The sequence below is a fragment of the Oncorhynchus masou genome, chromosome 20 (assembly GCF_036934945.1).
Source record: "Oncorhynchus masou masou isolate Uvic2021 chromosome 20, UVic_Omas_1.1, whole genome shotgun sequence".
Taxonomy (NCBI): Eukaryota; Metazoa; Chordata; class Actinopteri; order Salmoniformes; family Salmonidae; genus Oncorhynchus; species Oncorhynchus masou.
In genome coordinates this window covers 4568942-4588204 of record NC_088231.1, presented here as the reverse complement: position 1 = coordinate 4588204, position 19263 = coordinate 4568942, and the positions used below count along the sequence as shown (strand labels likewise).

At 41.8% G+C, this 19263-nt stretch overlaps 1 protein-coding gene across 2 annotated transcripts; it reads right to left on the bottom strand.

The window, feature by feature from the left end:
• Positions 1-797: 797 nt before the first annotated feature.
• On the bottom strand, positions 798-16198 carry LOC135506504 (leucine-rich repeats and immunoglobulin-like domains protein 1). 2 transcript variants are annotated; one of them, XM_064925872.1, is made up of 6 exons: positions 16074-16198; positions 3406-3723; positions 2717-2995; positions 2459-2575; positions 1964-2034; positions 798-1069 (listed from the first exon to the last, which is right to left on the bottom strand). In XM_064925872.1, the coding sequence occupies exons 1-6, from the start codon at positions 16123-16125 to the stop codon at positions 953-955; spliced, it is 954 nt and encodes a 317-aa protein (XP_064781944.1). In that variant the 5' UTR covers positions 16126-16198; the 3' UTR covers positions 798-952. The 2 variants fall into 2 exon arrangements, with proteins under 2 accessions (XP_064781944.1, XP_064781945.1); XM_064925873.1 differs by having other exon boundaries at positions 3577-3723.
• Between the last annotated feature and the right edge of the window lie 3065 nt (positions 16199-19263).

Below are 19263 nucleotides of genomic sequence, written 5' to 3'. Positions count from 1 at the left end.
AGAAGAAGTTACAGGTCTGTGAAAGCCAGAAATCTTGCTTGTTTGTTGGTGACCAAATACTTATTTTCCACCATAATTTGCAAATAAATTCATTAAAAATCCTACAAAGTGATTTTCTGGATTTTTTTCTCTCATTTTGTCTGTCATAGTTGAAGTGTGCCTATGATGAAAATTACAGGCCTATCTCATATTTTTAAGTGGGAGAACATGCACATTTGGTGGCTGACTAAATACTTTTTTACCCCACTGTAAGTCTGCCTTAATATATTGAAGATCAGTAAACAAATCTTTGCCCATTTGAATTAGTCATAAGCTCATTTTATAATTGTGAAATGTGAAGTATATTATCTTAATATTCAGTATTGGTAACTACTCGGTTACTATGAAAATGAACGCCTCCAGTGCAACAATTCACTATGGTATCAGTAGATTTGGTATTTTATCACAGTTATATTTTGTATCCTGGCTAATGTAGGTGGAGCACAAAATGCTCTAATAGAAGGAGTGTCTGCAGGAGGGCGAGATTGTAACCCTCCCCTACATGTTAAACAACAGAACAGACAATACTGAAAAGAAGCTTTGGCCCAGTAATGGCATAAACACACTAGTGAATTGTATTAAGAGGTTCCATTTGTTTTAACGTATACATTGGGACAATGGGCACTTGAAAAGAGGGATCACCCTACTAATAACCCTAGGCATAGCTATTGAATTTGTCTGTATCAGTTCATCTCATCGAGGACCCAATTCAACAAAAGAATGTGAGAATGAACAACACAGGAAGTCTGAACTGGTTCAATGGGAATTTTCTCCATTAACAACTGTGACTCCATTAGGTTTCCTAATCTAATATTTACTATAATTCTGTCTCAACGTCCACTTTATGATGTAACACCTTCTCTTGGATGTGAATTACCATGTCAATCTCTCAGAACCTTCCTGTTTTGCACCTTCATGCAGTGTCAACATTCTCGCTGGCAGCCATGCGATGTAACTGGAGTGTATCATAAACTGTCAGGTTAGGGTTGTCTCTAAGTGACTCCAATCCTTGTATACCTGTTCCCTCCTCCTAGAATGGGAGAGGGAGGGAAGAAAGGATTGAGAGGGACAAGGAAAGAGGGGGGTGTAGGAAAGTGACAAAAAAGTAAAACCGATCATATGTTACGTTATTAGATACTTTGCACCAGAGGAAGGAAACAATAGAAGTCTGATGCTCTCTTGTCTATTCTCATTGTTCTGCAGTAAGTAACTCAGTCAACACATCTAGAACCATTCCTAAATCTAGTGGGAGGAACCATGAAGCCAAGCTTAAGTCCACCGACTTGGCAAATACTGTAAAAGACATGGGAAGATCAAAGCCATCGCTATACTGAACAAAAAAATAAAGGCAACAACTTCAAAGATTTTACTGAATAACAGTTCATTAAAGGACAGTCAATTTAAATAAATTCATTACACTCTAATCTATGGAATTGACATGACTGGGCAAGGGCGCATCAATTGGTGGGCCAGGGAGGGCATAGGTCCACCCACGTGGGAGCCAGGCCCAGACAATCAGAATGAATTTTTCCCCACAAAAGGGCTTTTTTACAGACAGGAAAAGCCCCCCCCCCCCCCAGACGTCCCACAGGTGAAGAAGCCGGATGTGGAGGTCCTGGTTGGTATGGTTACATGTGGTCTGCAGTTGTGAGAAAAGTTGAATGGGTAGGTGTGTCCAAACTTTTGACTGGTAATGTATGTGCAATATGCAGTGTGGCGTCTCATTGTGCAACCCAAACATTTCATTTGGGCAAAACTGGTTGCAATGACATCAGGCCGGTTATCAAACTCTGGTGGTCTGTGCAACTCAATACCACATGAACCCACTGACACTGAGATAAAGCCAACAGTTGTAGACATGAGGGCTGCAAAAGCAGCTCTATTACACCTCCTATGTTAATCAGCCTGTATAATTATTACTAACCTGGTTTTCTGCTGGTTTAATGTGAGTTATCTCTGCATACTGAATGTCATCTTGCTCTCTTTCAGGTGAATCTATAAAGGCAAATAAAGTAAATTAAATATACAGTGTGGGTGGGAGTTACTGACATAAATGCACACATGCTCATCCTCAAGACCGGTTCTGAAAACACTAAAGAATCATGTTACTATGGAATCCTGTGTCTGAGGTCTGTTTGGCACCAGAGAAGCTAGGAAGTAAATATTGTCAGAGTGTGCTTGTGTGTGTGTGCCTTCTGCTTTTTCAACATTTAGAGAAGTGGTCTGAGACAATGCAACTGTCTGACCAAGCAGAGGAAGTGTGGAAGATACGCCACTTCATTTGACCTGCATCCGTTGTTCAGGCAAACATTTCTTACCTTTTCCAAAACACTATCCATGATAATTCAAAAAGGGTTTGTGCACAAGATGTTTTGACTTTGACAAGGAGAATGACCTCACCCCATTAAAAGCTAAATACCTGCATGTGAGTGTCCGTTTCTCCTCTTCTTAAGATATATTGCAAGACCAAGTCCTGAGGCAACCAAAATGCAGATTACAGCAATAATAAGACGACCCTGAGTCCTCTCATCACCATCTAAATGAAAAAGATGGCAACTATATTTTAATTAAAACATTGCGTTTCATAAAATGAGCTCTACCATACTTATTGTTTCATATAGAAGTTGGTATTGTCTGGATATCTGCAATGTAACATTGCTACTGTACATGTGTTTACCTGTCACCTTGAAGGGATCACTCTCTATACAGGAATGTGGAACAACAGCTGTCTCCTTGCTGACTGGGTTGGCAGCCTCACATCTGTAAGAATCTCTGTTCTGTTCATCCACCTTGAGAGGTATAGAGAGGGTGATGTTGTGGTCAGTGCTGCTGGTCTGGTTGAGTATCTTCCCTCCTTTATACCAGGACAGGGTCACCTCTCTCCCGTTCTCCACAGAACACACCACGCTACAGGAGATGTTATCATGGACCGTCACCTGAGGTTTGGACAGAACATCTGGAAGACAAATAATGAAAAAATGTGAATTAGTGAAATGGATCTTATCTTTAAAGTGGCAAAGAGCAGTTGGTACATTCATTTTTGGACTCATTGATTCTTGAAGTATATTTAAAATTGCCTCTTGACCATAGTCCCAATCAGAGAACCCATAAGCTTGTTTTACTCTGGTGTTTGTAAACAAAGACATTGTAAAACAAACACTATATAACTATAAACTACAATCTTTATAGAATGGCTGATCAGTCCTTGCATCCATTGCTCTGTCTATGAATTTGAGAGTGGTTACATTTCTCCAGAAACATCCCTCAGCTTTTTACCGAACCAATAAAGTGACAGCTTCAGTATTGTTTCTACTGCTCATTGCCACTTTTATGATTTTGTCATTTACAGCACACACACACACTTACAGTACACAGTCAGCAGAAATGTATGTGTTGTCTTCCCTTCATCTATATTCTCCACAGTATAAACCCCAGAATCGTCTATTTGTAGATCTGTCAAAGTGAAGAATCCAGTGACATTGTTCCAGTGAAGGCGGTTTTTAAATCTCTCCTCAAGGTTGGTAGAAGTTTGTTTACCAAGGTACACGCGTACAATATTGCCACGGTCTCCATAAAGTAAATTGCCGGACTTCAACACCATCACAGGAAAACAGTGTATCTTTCCCACAAGGCCTTTCACCTGGGAAGCCTCAGGCTGAGCTGAATGCTGGGCTGCACAGAGTACTGTGGAGAGAAAGAGAGACTCAATATCAAAGCACTGATTTAAATATCATAGTTATTCTCTAATAACATAGCAATGTAGCAAATTTCAGTTTCTCGATTGCTTGTTATCTTCTAAAAAATTCACAGTCAGCCCCAAATTGAAGCACGTTGGCCAAAATTACACATTTATTTTGCAAAATTCATTAATACTCTAAAAACATTAAATACATGACTCAAAATCAACTACCTCCATCAAAACATACAGCTTGTTATCTAATGAAAAGTAATTTCAATAAATCATTACACAATGGCCCAATAAATGCTAACTACAACTATCAATATAACCTAACATGGTTAACCCTCTCATATTTCTGTGACATTTGTTGATACTATAATTATAGTATGCACCATAAAAGACAACTAAACATATAACAGCATGGGCTGTATTCTTTTTTTCCTAAAATTATTTTACCAAAGATCACCAATGCAGAAAAACCCTTTTAGGTTCCAGGTTGAACCCTTTTGGGTTCCATGTAGAGCTCCCTGGGATAAAGGTTCTACCTGAAACCAAAAAACCAAAGGATGGGGACAGCTGAAGAACTGTTTTAGGTTCTACACACCAAAATTAAGTAAACATGGAAATAAAGACTGTCTCAGCAAATTCTTCTTCTGCTGTTAATGGCAATATTTCTGAAATACCATCATTGTAAAAAAACATCTATCCATTATTACACAATAAATAACTTCCTACTTCTATACTCAAGAAAGAGAAAAACAGACTGTTGCATCACTATTTAAATCAATGCTCCTATTGTTTTAATTTCGTAAAGCAGCTTGTGTTTCTTAACCAGGCAAAGAAAGTCAACTGCACGAGTCGTCTGCGCGATGTGTAGCCGATAATCAGAGTGGAGTCTGTCTGCCTTTCTGCCCACACTCAAAGCTTCCTCACCTGCAGCTCACAAGCTGGTAAAACATCTTCCCTTCTGCTGAACAGAACTGCCCATGGACAGACACAGAAAATCTCTCAATCTCTCCAAAAACTATTGTCCAGTCTATTTAGCGCGCAGCCGGATTGGGTTCCGTGTTACAGACAGACCCACAGAGCCTGCAAAAATTAGTATATTTATTTTTATTTAAATCCAGAGCCAATTGTGCACCACCCTATGGGACTCCCAATCACAGACGGATGTGATGCAGCCTGGATTCAAACCAGGGACTGCAGTGTCTTAGACCACTGCATCACTCAGGGGCCCTAATAGTTACCGGCATTCGCCCCATCAAAGAACCTTCAGACCTAGAGCTCTGAAATTGTGTAAACCTGTTCTAGAGCTTAGGTCAGGAGAGCACTGAGTTATGTGGACATTTTTTTATAGTTATGTGATAATTGGCTTCTAAATGAGTTGGACAAAGTGAGTTAGGTGTCTGTATTGGACATTTCAACAGTATATTAGAGCATGTCCAATTCATGAAGGTAAATGCCCATTGTAATATATTGCAAATGGACACTGTGGATTTGTACATTTACAATGTATTTAACAAATGATTTACCATCACCAAATGGACAGACTGAAATCACCACCAATGAGCGAGGGAGAGGAACCATTATCACATCTAGGCCATCCTGAGTTCAACAAGCCAGACATTTGGGCATTTCAGCAGTAGAGCATGTCCAGTGGTCAGGGGCAGAACAGCAGATTTTGCCTTGTCAGCTCGGGGATTCGATCTTGCAACCTTTACGCTCTAACCACAAGGCTACCTGCCACCCCAAGTGAAAGGCTTGGTGTGTTAACCTCTTGAAACTCCCCATCCCGGATCCGGGATTGTGACTAAGCCTCAGGCTCATTAGCATAACGCAACGTTAACGATTTCTGAAAATCGCAAATAAAATTAAAATAATGCGTTTGCTCTCAAGCTTAGCCTTTTCTTAACAACACTGTCATCTCAGATTTTCAAAATATGCTTTTGAACCATAGAAATTGACTAATTTGTGTAAGAGTATGCAAAGCTAGCATAGCATTTTGTGTAGCAAGTATGCACGCAACATTTTCACAAAAGCCAGATAACCAAATAAATAAAATCATTTACCTTTGAAGAGCTTCTGATGTTTTCAATGAGGAGACTCCCAGCCACATACCAAATGCGCAGTGTTTCCTGAAAGCGTCTGTGTGTGTCAGCATTTGGCCAGGGTTGTTCCGGGTTTTGGTCAGTAGATGCCCCCATTGTGCTTTTTGTCCTTATGTTTTTCCCTTGATCCCCATTAATTATTTGCACCTGTGCCTCGTTTCCTCTAATTGTATTTAAACCCTTAGTTTCCCTCAGTTCTGTGCTCTGTGTTTGTATGTTAGCACCCTGCCCTAGTGTTCTGGGTACTCTTGTCGATTCCGGGTGACGCTCTTGTGGTATTCTGTTTTTTTGTTTTTGTTTATTTTTTGTGAGTTTCTTTTGAGGCTTTTTTGTGCTTTTCCTACCACCTTTTGGATTTGCCACTTTTTGTATTTAAGGATTTTTCTTTATTAAATACACCGTCTTAAGTACTGCTGTGTCTGCCTCATCTTCTGGGTTCTGCTGACTATTCGTGGCTCAGTTGGTTAAGTGACTGTTTCTCACCCCGGAGACCCAGGTTGAAACCGGGTCCTGACAGAAACACAGAGCCAAAATGAACCCAGAGGCAGCCAGTTCCCAGGACCTTTTTGCCACGCTGTCCCACCACCAGGAGACTGTCCAACGCCACGAAGCCGCCCTGGTTCAGCAAGAGGCCTTAATGGCTAGACATTCTCATCTTCTGTCGGAGATGCTGACTTCCATTAAGCAAATATCTGATCGACTTACCCCGGCAACAGTTCCCGTCCCAGTACCTCAGGTTCACGTATCCATGGCAGTTAACCCCCTGGCTGAACCTCGTCTTCCACCTCCCCAACGGTTCTCAGGTGATCCAAGTGCTTGTAAAGGGTTTCTCACTCAATGTTCTCTCTCCTTTGAGCTGCAACCCTCGTCGTTTCCCACCGACCAGTCTAAGATCGCATATATCATCACCCTGCTTTCGGAAAAAGCCCTGGCCTGGGCTACTGCTGTGTGGGATGCCCATAGTTCCTGCTGTGCCAGCTACTCTTCCATTGCAGAGGAATTCAAACGAGTGTTTCAAGGCCCAAGCAGTGGTTCTGACTCAGCCAAACAGCTCCTGACTCTCCATCAAGGTTGGCGCAGCGTGACGGACTATGCCATCCAGTTCCGCACGGTGGCAGCAGCGAGTGGCTGGAACAACGAGGCGCTCACGGTGTGCTTTCTGAAAGGCCTTTCCGACACTATCCAAGATGAACTGGCCACTCGGGAACCACCGGACAATCTCGAGTCCCTGATCAAGTTGGCCTCACGCATTGACCAGCGTCAGAGAGAGAGAACTCAACCGTAGACCTCTAGCCCCTATCAGTCCCAGCTCCGAGTCCCCACCTTTATCATCGCTGGCTCCACCGGAACCCATGCAGATTGGACGCATCTCCCAGGCTGAGAGAGACCGCCGGATGAGGAGCGACGCTGTCTATATTGCGGCAAACCGGGCCATTTCCGTTCCACGTGTCCCGGGCTCCAGGGAAACGCTCTGTCCCGTACAGACCGGGGGGAACTGTAACGGGAAACATAACCTCCTCCCATCCGTCCAACTCCCGTCTGCTCATTCCAGTCACCCTCTCCTGGGACAACCACAAGCTTCACCTTCAAGCCTTGGTAGACTCTGGAGCCGCAGGTAACTTCATGGATGGTGTCTGGGCGAAGGAGAATGGCGTTCCCTCTGAACCTCTAAGTGACCCCATGAGGGTTACTACATTGGATGGAAGCCCTTTGGGATCTGGACTTGTCACTCATGTCACTACCTCCTTGCGACTTTCAGTTTCACAACACCAGGAATTGATGAACTTTCATTTGATCTCCTGTTCCGAGTTCCCTCTCGTCCTTGGATACCCCTGGCTTCACAGCCATAACCCTCACATCGACTGGTCTGTGGGCACTATCAAGCAGTGGGGTCCCTACGTGCCAAGCTACTTGTATTTTCCAGAATTCCCCGAGTTCTACTCCCGAGTCTTTAGAATCCATCGACCTGACCCGAGTTCCCGAGTGTTACCATGACCTCAAACTGGTGTTTAGCAAACAGAGGGCCACCATGCTACCACCCCATAGACCTTACGATTGCCCCATCGACCTGTTTCCGGGCACTTGCCCCCAGGGGTCGGATCTTTTCCCTATCTCCACCCGAACGAGCTGCTATGGATACCTACATCAAGGACGCTCTGGAAGCAGGCCTCATGCGTCCATCCACCTCCCGGCGGGAGCAGGGTTTTTCTTTGTGGCCAAGAAAGACGGTGGATTACGTCCTTGCATCGACTACCGGGGACTCAATGCCATAACCGTCCGTAACCGTTACCCGCTACCCCTTATGGCCACAGCCTTCGAGCTGCTCCAGGAAGCAGTTGTTTTCACTAAGCTTGACCTGCGGAAGCGCATACCATCTTGTGCGGATCAGACCTGGTGACGAGTGGAAGACCGCTTTCAACACGCCTACTGGTCACTATGAATACTTGGTGATGCCCTTCAGCCTGACCAACGCCCCAGCGGTGTTCCAAGCGCTCATAAACGATGTGCTTAGGGATATGCTTAACATATTTGTGTTCGTTTACTTGGATGACATCCTCATCTTTTCGAGCTCCCTTCAAGAACACACTAAGCATGTCAGACAAGTACTCAAACGCCTCCTAGACAGCCATCTGTACGTTAAGCCGGAAAAATGTGAATTCCATTCATCCCAGTACAATTCCTGGGATTTGTAGTGGAACCCGGTCGAGTCCAAATGGACCCTAGGAAGGTAGGGGCGGTAGCGGATTGGCCCACCCCCAAATCCGTTAAGGATGTTCAGCGTTTCCTGGGCTTCACAAACTTTTACCGCAAGTTCATCAAGAACTTCAGTTTGGTGGCAGCTCCTCTCTCAGCTTTAACCAAAGGTGGCAATGCAAGGTTTTTTTGGGGAAGAGAAGCTGAGACGGCCTTCCAAGGACTCAAGCAGCGCGTTCTCTCTGCTCCCATCCTGATACTACCGACTACGGATGAACCATTTGTGGTGGAGGTAGACGCATCAGAGGTTGGTGTTGGAGCTGTCCTGTCTCAGAGGGGTGAAGACAAGAAGCTTCATCCGTGCGCTTTCTTCTCACACTGGCTTACCCCGACTGAGAGGAACTACGATGTGGGGATCGTGAACTCCTAGCGGTTAAGATGGCATTGAAGGAATGGAGACACTGGCTCGAGGGGGCTTCTCACCCGTTTCAAGTGCTTACGGACCACAAAAATCTGGAGTATATCCAGCAGGCGAAGCGATTGAACTCTAGACAAGCTAGATGGTCTCTTTTCTTCAATCGATTCCAGTTTATCCTCACCTATCGGCCCGGGTCGAAGAATCTCAAACCGGATGCCCTGTCCCGAGTCTACGCTCCTGCCATTCGAGATGACACGGACATGCATGTCCTTCCTGCTGCTAAGATTGTGGCTCCGATCTCGTGGCAAGTTGAGGATACCGTGAGACGTGCTCAAGCTAGCGAACCGGACCCTAAAGGAGGCCCTGCCAATCGGTTGTTTGTCCCCAAGGCAGTGAGGACTCAGGTCCTTCTGTGGGGGCACTCCTCTCGCCTCACCTGTCATCCGGGCGTAGGTCGCACCTTGGAGTTCATCCAGCGTAAGTTCTGGTGGCCTACCATAAGAGAAGACGTTGCCACTTTCGTCAATGCCTGCCCCGTGTGCTGCCAGGGCAAATCTTCTCACCTCCGCCCTCAAGGACTCCTTCACCCTTTACCTGTTCCCCACAGACCCTGGTCCCATATCTCATTGGACTTTATTACTGGACTTCCTCCATCCCATGGCAATACTACTATCCTAGTCATAATCGACAGGTTTTCAAAGGCGGCCAGGTTCGTCCCTCTGACTAAGTTACCTTCTGCCAAGGAAACGGCTGAGTTGGTAATTAATCATGTGTTCCGAGTCTTCGGCATTCCTCAAGATATGGTTTCTGACAGAGGTCCCCAGTTCGCCTCAAGGTTTTGGAAGGCCTTCTGCCAACTCATGGGGGCTTCTGCCAGTCTATCTTCAGGGTACCATCCGGAGTCCAACGGCCAAACAGAGAGGATGAATCAAGAGCTGGAAACCACCCTCCGATGTATGACTCGTGACAACCCGTCCACATGGTCATCCTTTATTGTTTGGGCCGAATACGCGCACAACACCTTGCGCTCCTCCTCCACTGGTATGTCCCCGCACAGTGTCAGTTTGGCTATGCTCCTCCATTGTTCCCGGACCAGGAGGCAGAAGTCAGAGTGCCTTCAGCCTTGAAGTTCGTCAGACGCTGTCGGCTTATGTGGAGGAAGACCCGTCTTAATCTTATGCGTTCCTCACAGAGGTATCAACAACAAGCCAACAGACGTCGCCGTCCCGGGCCTACCCTGCGCCCCGGCCAGAGAGTCTGGCTCTCCACTAGAGACTTACCTCTACGGGTGGAGTCTCGCAAGCTGTCCCAAAAATACATCGGTCCCTTCAAGGTTGCCAGGAGAGTTAACCCAGTTTCTTATCGCCTACACTTACCCAGATCCCTTAAGATTAATCCCACATTTCATGTTTCATTGTTAAAACCTGTTGTTTTTTTCTCCCTTGTCCCGGCAGACAGACCTCCCCCTCCGCCTCGTGTCATTGGAGGCCAGCCGGCTTATACCGTCCACCGGATACTGGATTCCCGCCGGGTGCAGCGGTCCTGGCAGTATCTGGTGGACTGGGAAGGCTACGGTCCTGAGGAGCGCTCCTGGGTTCCTGCCAAAGACATCCTGGACCCTGACCTCATTCGTCAGTTCAGGGTCCTCCACCCTGAGAGAGCTGGTAGGAACGTCAGGAGCCGTTCCTAGGGGGGATTCTGTCAGCATTTGGCCAGGGTTGTTCCGGGTTTTGGTCAGTAGATGCCCCCATTGTGCTTTTTGTCCTTATGTTTTTCCCTTGATCCCCATTAATTATTTGCACCTGTGCCTCGTTTCCTCTAATTGTATTTAAACCCTTAGTTTCCCTCAGTTCTGTGCTCTGTGTTTGTATGTTAGCACCCTGCCCTAGTGTTCTGGGTACTCTTGTCGATTCCGGGTGACGCTCTTGTGGTATTCTGTTTTTTTGTTTTTGTTTATTTTTGTGAGTTTCCTTTGAGGCCTTTTTGTGCTTTTCCTACCACCTTTTGGATTTGCCACTTTTTGTATTTAAGGATTTTTCTTTATTAAATACACCGTCTTAAGTACTGCTGTGTCTGCCTCATCTTCTGGGTTCTGCTGACTATTCGTGGCTCAGTTGGTTAAGTGACTGTTTCTCACCCGGAGACCCAGGTTCGAAACCGGGTCCTGACAGTGTGTAGGAGAAATCGTTCCGTTTTCTACATTGCGCCTGGCTACCGAACCGAAAATGCAGTCACCTACAACGTGAAACTTTTCCGGATTAACTACATAATATTGACCGAAACATGGCAAACGTTGTTTGGAATCAATCCTCAAGGTGTTTTTTCACATATCTCTTCATTGACATGCAGTTCATGGAAGCTTGCTTCTCTCTCTGTGCCCCATGGAAAAATACTGGCAGGTGACTTTTGCGCACCAATTTCGGCGCAGGACACCGGGCGGACACGTGGTAAATGTGGTCTCTTATGGTCAATCTTCCAACGATCTGCCTACAAATACGTCACAATGCTGCAGACACCTTGGGGAAACGACAGAAAGGGCAGACTCATTCCTCTTGCGTTCACAGCCATATAAGGAGATCATGAAAGACAGAGCCTCAAAAATCCTTGTCATTTCCTGGATGCCAAGTCATCTTGGTTTTGCCTGAAGCTCACGTTAAAGGGCACGCACAGAGAAGATATTTGTATTTCTGGACACGTCAGAGTGTTTTCTTTCGAACAGTAGCAATTATATGCATAGTCGAGCATCTTTTTGTGACAAAATATCTTGTTTAAAACGGGAACGTTTTTCTTCCAAAAATGAAATAGCGCCACCATAAGTGTAAGAGGTTAAGTTAAAACCAGGACTCGGATTGAGGACATGTGTGTGAGGGTATTGTGTTCTAACCCCTTGTTAGATTAAGATTTTGAAAAAAAATGATGGACCTGATTATATAACGCAATCTATACCAATGTTTTATTCCGCAATGCTGTATGCTAGAAGCAAGTTGAAAAATGCCGGGTAAAGACATGACTCTGAGCATATGGGATATCTTTGGTTTGTCTCTCTAACCACGTTTCTATCTGCAGTTTTATGTGAATAAAGTCATATAGATTTTTTTTTAAATCACAGTTTTATAAATGCCGACGATCATTTGTTCGTTCGACATGGTGGGATCTTTTTGTGTCTGTAAAATAAATAATGGAAGAGAAAATGGTGGAAACATCTTTATATGCAAATATTGATATAAAAACCATAATGTCGAAGTAAACTTGAAGTCACACAATGATGTAGTGTGTGGTCCTCCCATTACAACTCGGGAAACCATGCAATTTATTAGGCTACAGATTAAATAACTTACGATGAACTTCACAGGGTGTTGAAATTGTACGGTGATCTTGATGCTCCTTTCCAATAAATATTGAGGATCTGATTCTGGTGACATTATGATAAATACTTGACTGCCGTTTTACAAATAAAAAATTCCATAATAAATCTCATCATGTAGACCAGGGGTAGGGAACCCTGTTCCTGGAGTTCTGCAGGATTTTGTTCCAACTAGGCACCACACCTGACCAACTGATGCAATTCAGCAGTTCTGTGATATCCTAAATTCAACACACCTGGTCTTCCAGGTAGGTTAAATCAAAAACATGAAGAGCCTGCGACACTCCAGGACCAGGGTTGCCTACCCCTGATGTAGACTTTACCCGCACAGCCTAAACACTATGTCTGATCTGTTGAATAGAGCGTACATGCCAAGACCATAGTTCACATTTGCTCATGACAATACTATTGGTATAGTTTGTGATGGAAACTTATTGAACTTTCAAACTTTCTAAGTCAATTTGGTGGAAACACACCACAGGTGGGAAAATGTGCATGCCGGATTCTAGGGTATTCACATGAAAATCTGTCCCAATTACATGAAAACCTAGCTTATGACATAGCTTATGACATGCGCTACAACCTCCTTTAGCCTAGGAGACAAAATGTTCTTTGCTTAGGAAGTACTATGTGATTCTGTCACTATCAATTGAAGTTCAACATTTAAACAGGCAATTAAACAACATACTATCTCTAAATCAGTCAGGAATAAGCCAGGAAGGAACGGAAATGAATTATTTAGGCTGTATTAATATTATTTCAAGGCTATAGCCTGCCATTTAAGAAATTAATTGTGAAGCATTTGTGACACTACAGGCAGGAAGGAGCACTCAGCATTTCAACAAGACATCAACAACAGCACTTTAAAACCTCTACGTCATCGGTGTGCCTAAAACGGGACTGTTGTTGATTAATATGCAATAATGTGACAAGAACGACGTTGTAAACAGCAACCAACTTTCCAGGACATAGACATGTCTAATATGGGCAGAAAGCTTACATTCTTCTTAATCTAACGGCAGTGTGCTATTTAAAGTAGTTATTACAGAAATAAAATACCATGCTATTGTTTGAGGATAAAACACTTATCACGGTAACTGGTAATGTACTTACATTCAGTAATCTTGCTCTAATTTGTCATCCTGAGGGTCACAGAGATAAAATGTAGCATAGTTCTGTTTAATAAAATCTACTTTTATATTTTTTTTTATAAAATCCACTTTTATACTTTTATATTTAAATATAGAAACTGGGTTCTACAGTTTGACCCCACAGCTCTCTGGCAACACCCAGAGTGTGTAAGCATTTTTGTATGTTCTCTGTAGTTATGTTCTTAAATGTATAAATTGACCAATTTGGCACATTTTGGAAAACTCATGGCAGACTTGATACAACATTTTGTGTAGTGAATTAATTATTCACTGGATCAGTCTGAAACCTTTCACACACTGCTGCCATCCTGTGAACAACATCTAAATTACACCTAGAGTTCTACAGTATCTCAATCAACAATGTATGGCCTTTCTCTTGCATTTCAAAGATGACATTACATTACATTACATTACATTTAAGTCATTTAGCAGACGCTCTTATCCAGAGCGACTTACAAATTGGCATTTTTTATATATATATTTGACCAGATCTAAAGTGTTAATTCCACAAACTTCAAAGTGTTTCTTTTCAAATGATATTAATAATATGCATATCCTTGCTTCAGGTCCTGAGCTATAGGCAGTTTGATTAGGGTAAGTCATTTTAGGTGAAAATCGATCCTTAACAACATGCCTATACATTTTGCATTTAGGCCGTTTTAAATAGACATTTCCAAAAACAATTACTTAGAATTAAACAATAATGAAACAAAAAAAGCCTTATTATACTATACAGTGCCTTTGAATTCAATTTAGAAACACGAGTTTGGCCAGTCTTTGGTTTGAGGATCATGTGGTGAGCTATGCATGCAGTTTGTTAATTTAGCATAGCAGATGTTCAACACTAATGTATTTAACGACAATATCATGGAAAAAAATATGATAAATCAGTAGATAGTTTCCTGAATGTAAAAAAAGTTACAAGTGCATATAGGCCTACCTTATGATATGCGGCTCTGTGTTAAAAAAAATAGGCTTTTTCTCAAATTCAACAATTAGATACTTCAGATGTAATTGGTTCATTTTTACACTGTTAGCACTGATGCTAACTTAGACTATCCTCTTTTTTAACAGTAGCCTGTATAGAAATTAAAACCTCTCTGGTGCTGCAGCAATGCGCTCATTCGTTGTCATGTTCTATTGTGGGATTAAAAGATTCCGCTTGTCTTCAGTAATTTAAAATGATGTAGAATTGCATGAAATGCATCTACAAAAGGCTTTTTTTCTCAGAATTCAAATAATATGATAGATTCATTCAGTACTTTTATTATAATGGAATATTTTAATTTACACTTGTTCGTGGTGGAATGTGTATCCACAATCTTCTGACAACTTTTCTGAAACAGCGTATCTAAAAGCTCTGGTCTGTCCTAGATTGTGGGTAAACGGTAGGCAGGTTCTCTGCTATCCACATTGTTTTAATTATTATTTTGGGTATAGGAGGGTTACTTTTTTTTCAAGCGTTCAGGGAGGGTAAAAATATATTTTACTGAAGGGTCATCCATATTCATTTCAGAGAGGTCCTATTTTCTCCAGGTATCCCTCATTATAAATACCTACAGTCCTTTAACAGTTCACAAGCACCTCAGTCAAAAAACTCAAGATAGAGCTAACAGACAAAATCCAAACCTGAAAACCCACATCATTTCCTTCTCACACTACATCTTAAATACTTTGAGGTTTCCCAGACACATATTAGGCCTAGTCCTGGACTAAAACCCTATTTTAATGGAGATTCTATATTGTGCATACTTTTTAGTCCAGGGCTTAATCTGTGTCCAGGAAACAGCCCCTGAATGTTTGGTCTACGGGGGTTCATGACAATAATGTTATAAAAAATAATGCAGTTTCAGAAAATGGAAGTTGTTCGAGATCAGCGCTTTAAGCAAGTTGGACAATAAAATCTCATTACCAAGAGGAAATGCTCTCTCTTCTCCATCCTGAACACAGAGGGGAATGACTTGTGTGAGCTCACATTCAAGTCCAGCATTCAAATAAGAGGCTAATTGGTTGCAGTCAGATCATTAGTCCCAGAGAAATAGATAAAGTCACCTGCCTGTTAAAATGAGTTACTCAAGTTGATAAAACAGACAGTTTGTCTGCACACATTTTTTCACACAACTGTTAGGTGTAGCCATCAACGCTTGTGAACAAAGCCACGGGAAATAGTGGTGCTGTAACACCCCCTGAAAAATAAAAAAGAAGGAAAAAAACTAACAAAAACAGGGCCCAGCCCCCACCATCAAACTGCTTTTTGCGGCTATGCTTGTCTAAATGCTTTTGCACAGAAAAACTCCCTAAAACCTTATAAAAAAGGAGGCATTGACCCATTGGCTATCAGTTGTGTAACTTGAGGGTGTACGCTACGCCTGGAACAACAGTGGAAGTCCCATAACATTGTATAAAGCATCAGGTAGCCAAGCCTGCAGACACAGTAATTACATTTGGGAACATAACTAATAAGTCTAATAAGCCTACATATATATATATATATATATATATATATAACATTTCTGTTTCACATGGAAACATGTCTAAAGGTGTCACACATGAGTTTAACACAGCTGTCTCTAATCTCAAGTCTCCACAACCACAGTCACAATAATCAAGGGGCACATACCGAAGAGATGCAGCAGCGTCACCTTCAGTTTTTTTCTTTGAGAAAACAGCATTGTAGCCTACAGTCCATACAATAATCCAACTGGTTCCACTAAATCATCTTCAAATAACATGACATAGTCTGAGATACTCAACCAGACATTGACTTTGTTAGTTTAAGCTGTCCCAGGGGCTGGGTGGGTGGAGTTTGTGAGGGGTAAAAAAAAGAGTTAGGGTTGCATTAATTTTGAAACAACTACAATTCCATCTACAGCTGTATTTGATTTTCACATACAACATAAAAAAGAGGAGGGGCATGGAGGGAGATATTATCCTGTTATCCTAGCAGCATCCTTGGTGGTGTACCCAGGAATCTTTGCTGTGTTTTTCAATATGATGAAACCGCAACAAAGGTAATACCTGTTAATTTTTCTCTCAAAAGACTGTTATAGAGGAACTTATCCTGTTGCATTCTTTCTTCTCCAGATAATTTTTGAATGTTGAGTGATGATGGATGAGCATTCCATTTCGAGGCAGAGAACAGAGAGAGAGAGAGAGAGAGAGAGAGAGAGAGAGAGGAGAGTGAGAGAGGGGGGAGAAGGAGAGAGAGGGGTGGAGAGAGAGAAAACAGCCAGAAACACTCTCTAAATCACTCTTGATTAAACATTATTTCTTAACTTTTTTTTTTACATCAAATTAACTAAATGTTTATTGGTCACATACACATATTTATCAGATATTATTGCGGGTGTAGCGACGTGCATTTATTTACAGGATATTGTATGTTTGTGAAGGATTCACCATCCTGCTTTGTTAACAATTTGAACAGGTGACACAATAATGTTCAGGACATAATGTGTTTAGTGTCTGTGTGTGCAGACAGTCAGCTTTAATTTGAGGGTATTTTCATCCACATTGGGAGAACCGTTTAGGAATTACAGCACTTCTTGCACATAGTTCCCCTATTTTACGGGACCAAAAGTATTGTCACATTTCTACAATTGTTCTTTTAGTTTTAAAATGTGTTGTAGGTTGTGTGAAAATAAATCCCAATTTAATCCCTTTTAATATTTTAATTTAAGGTGGCAAAATGTGAAAACTGCGCAAGAGTATGTTGGGTGGCAGGTAGCCTAGTGGTTAGAGTTGTTTGGCCAGTAACTGAAAGGTTGCAAGATTGAATCCCCGAGCTGACAAGGTAAAAATCTGTAGTTCTGCCCCTGAACAAGAAAATGCCCACTGTTCCTAGGCCGTCATTGTAAATTAGAATTTGTTCTTAACTGACTTGCATAGTTAAATACATTCAGAAGGCAATGGGGACCCTATTCAGATTTGAGATAAGTTGATTTAAAATGGACTTAAGTAAATTTTGGGGGGCTAAAGTACATTTTCTGTCAATGTATCTCCATCTGAATCAGAGCCTGTAAGATCTAAACTACCTAACCCTACACCTAAAGCTAATAATAGCAATTTAAAATCAGTTACTGTACACTGTACACTCAATAGTAACAATATCCCTACTTTTTAGCACTTTGAGATTGTTTTTAATTGAATGCAGGTTAAGAAACTAAATGTATTATTATTGATTATTGTTGCTCTTAAAATAATATCAAGCAAATATGTCTACCTAGATAAGCTTTGTCACAGACACGTTAATTTATTCTTCTCATTCCTCACAGCTCATTAAATGCATTCGTAGGTTGTGGAGTAGATCCCTTGGAATCAGGACAAGACCGAGGTAAGACAACAACGGACACATTTATGTAATAGGGTGAACTATAAGTTTTATAAGATACACCGGACACAAACGACATGGCGACAGACAGTGGTGGCTGCTGAGCTGGATGTAGATGGGTCTTTAATGGTCATGGGACAGACGGCACAAGCTGTGGTCAAAGACAGACTCCAGAAGAAGATTGTTGCAGCTTAATGTCCCACATGGGAATAAGAGGACTGACTTAGTAAGTATAACTTTTAACGCTAAGAAATATTGTAAATCTTGAACCTTTAAAATCTTGAATCTTGAAATTAATACCACAATCATTTTGACATTCAGGGCAGTCATTCAAATACAGGATAGTTGGTAAATACTAGGCTTCTTTGAATGGAACATGGATATGCTGCCAGTAAACAGTTTTGATATTGGCTCATTACAACATCTCTAAAAAACACATTTATGAAAAAATTACTACCAATTAGAGATAAGTATTGTATTTATTTATCCTTTAACCAGGCCGTTGTTGTTAGAAACCTATTTTGAGAGGGTTATGTTAGCTAGTTAAACCATGTAGTGGTTAAGTCAGTTAATTCAGATGTACTAATGGCACTAAAGACCTCTCTTTTCTTGTTCTACAGAGTGTTTTTAACCAGAACAAGAACAGCTCACCATGTTCATACACTCAACTATGACAACTGCGATACCCTCATAACCCACAGCTTTTTTCTTCTCACGCTATAACAGTATCATTATTGAGACATTCACAGCGTTCTCATTTACTGGTCTGACCACATTGACGTTTTACGTGAAGCCCACTGCCTGTTTCCTCAAACACTTGTCTCTCGCTCTGCTATCTAGCTTCTCTATGTGACAGACATTTCCTTTTTGAAGAACAGTCTGATACCATTAAATGCATCTTAAATACTTGCCATACTTTTAATTTGATCCAAAGGGTTTTTCATTTTGTTGATGGACCCAACAACATTGGAAGACTTGATAGAGCTGATGTCACTTTAAATGGAACACTAGTCACTTTAATGTTTACATACTGTTTTACTAATTTCATAATGTACATACTGTATTTTCAGAAAATGCCACTCAGGCATGGCTTGTCATAATATTTAGATATTTCTTAATTCCATTCTTTTACTTTTAGATTTGTGTGTATTTTTCCGAATTGTTAGATACTTCTGCACTGTTGGAACACAAGCATTTCGCTACACCTGCAATAAGATCTGCTAAATATATGTGTATGTGTCCAATACATTTGATTTGATGTACAATACATTTGTATGAGGATGACACTGTTCTCTATTCAAGTGGCAGCAGTTTGACTTTGGCTTTTAACATCCGTCAACAGAATCAGTATGATTTGAAGCTCCTTCTGAATTCCTCTAAAACAAAACACATTGTCTTTTCCAATACTAAACACTCTGAAAACCGTGTCATTACTTCCTTGGAAGGAAATTCCATAGAGCGAGTGAAGCTGAGTTCCCAT

What these genes read in the sequence shown, in the direction of transcription:
- LOC135506504 (XM_064925872.1), bottom strand. Translation starts at nt 16,125, where the DNA reads ATGCTGTTTTCTCAAAGAAAAAAACTGAAGGTGACGCTGCTGCATCTC. An exon ending in TGATCCCTTCAAGGTGACAG is followed by an intron (nt 2,576 to 2,716) that starts GTAAACACATGT and finishes TTTTTCATTTAG; the next exon opens with ATGGTGATGAGAGGACTCAG. An exon ending in AAACGGACACTCACATGCAG is followed by an intron (nt 2,035 to 2,458) that starts GTATTTAGCTTT and finishes TTGCCTTTATAG; the next exon opens with ATTCACCTGAAAGAGAGCAA.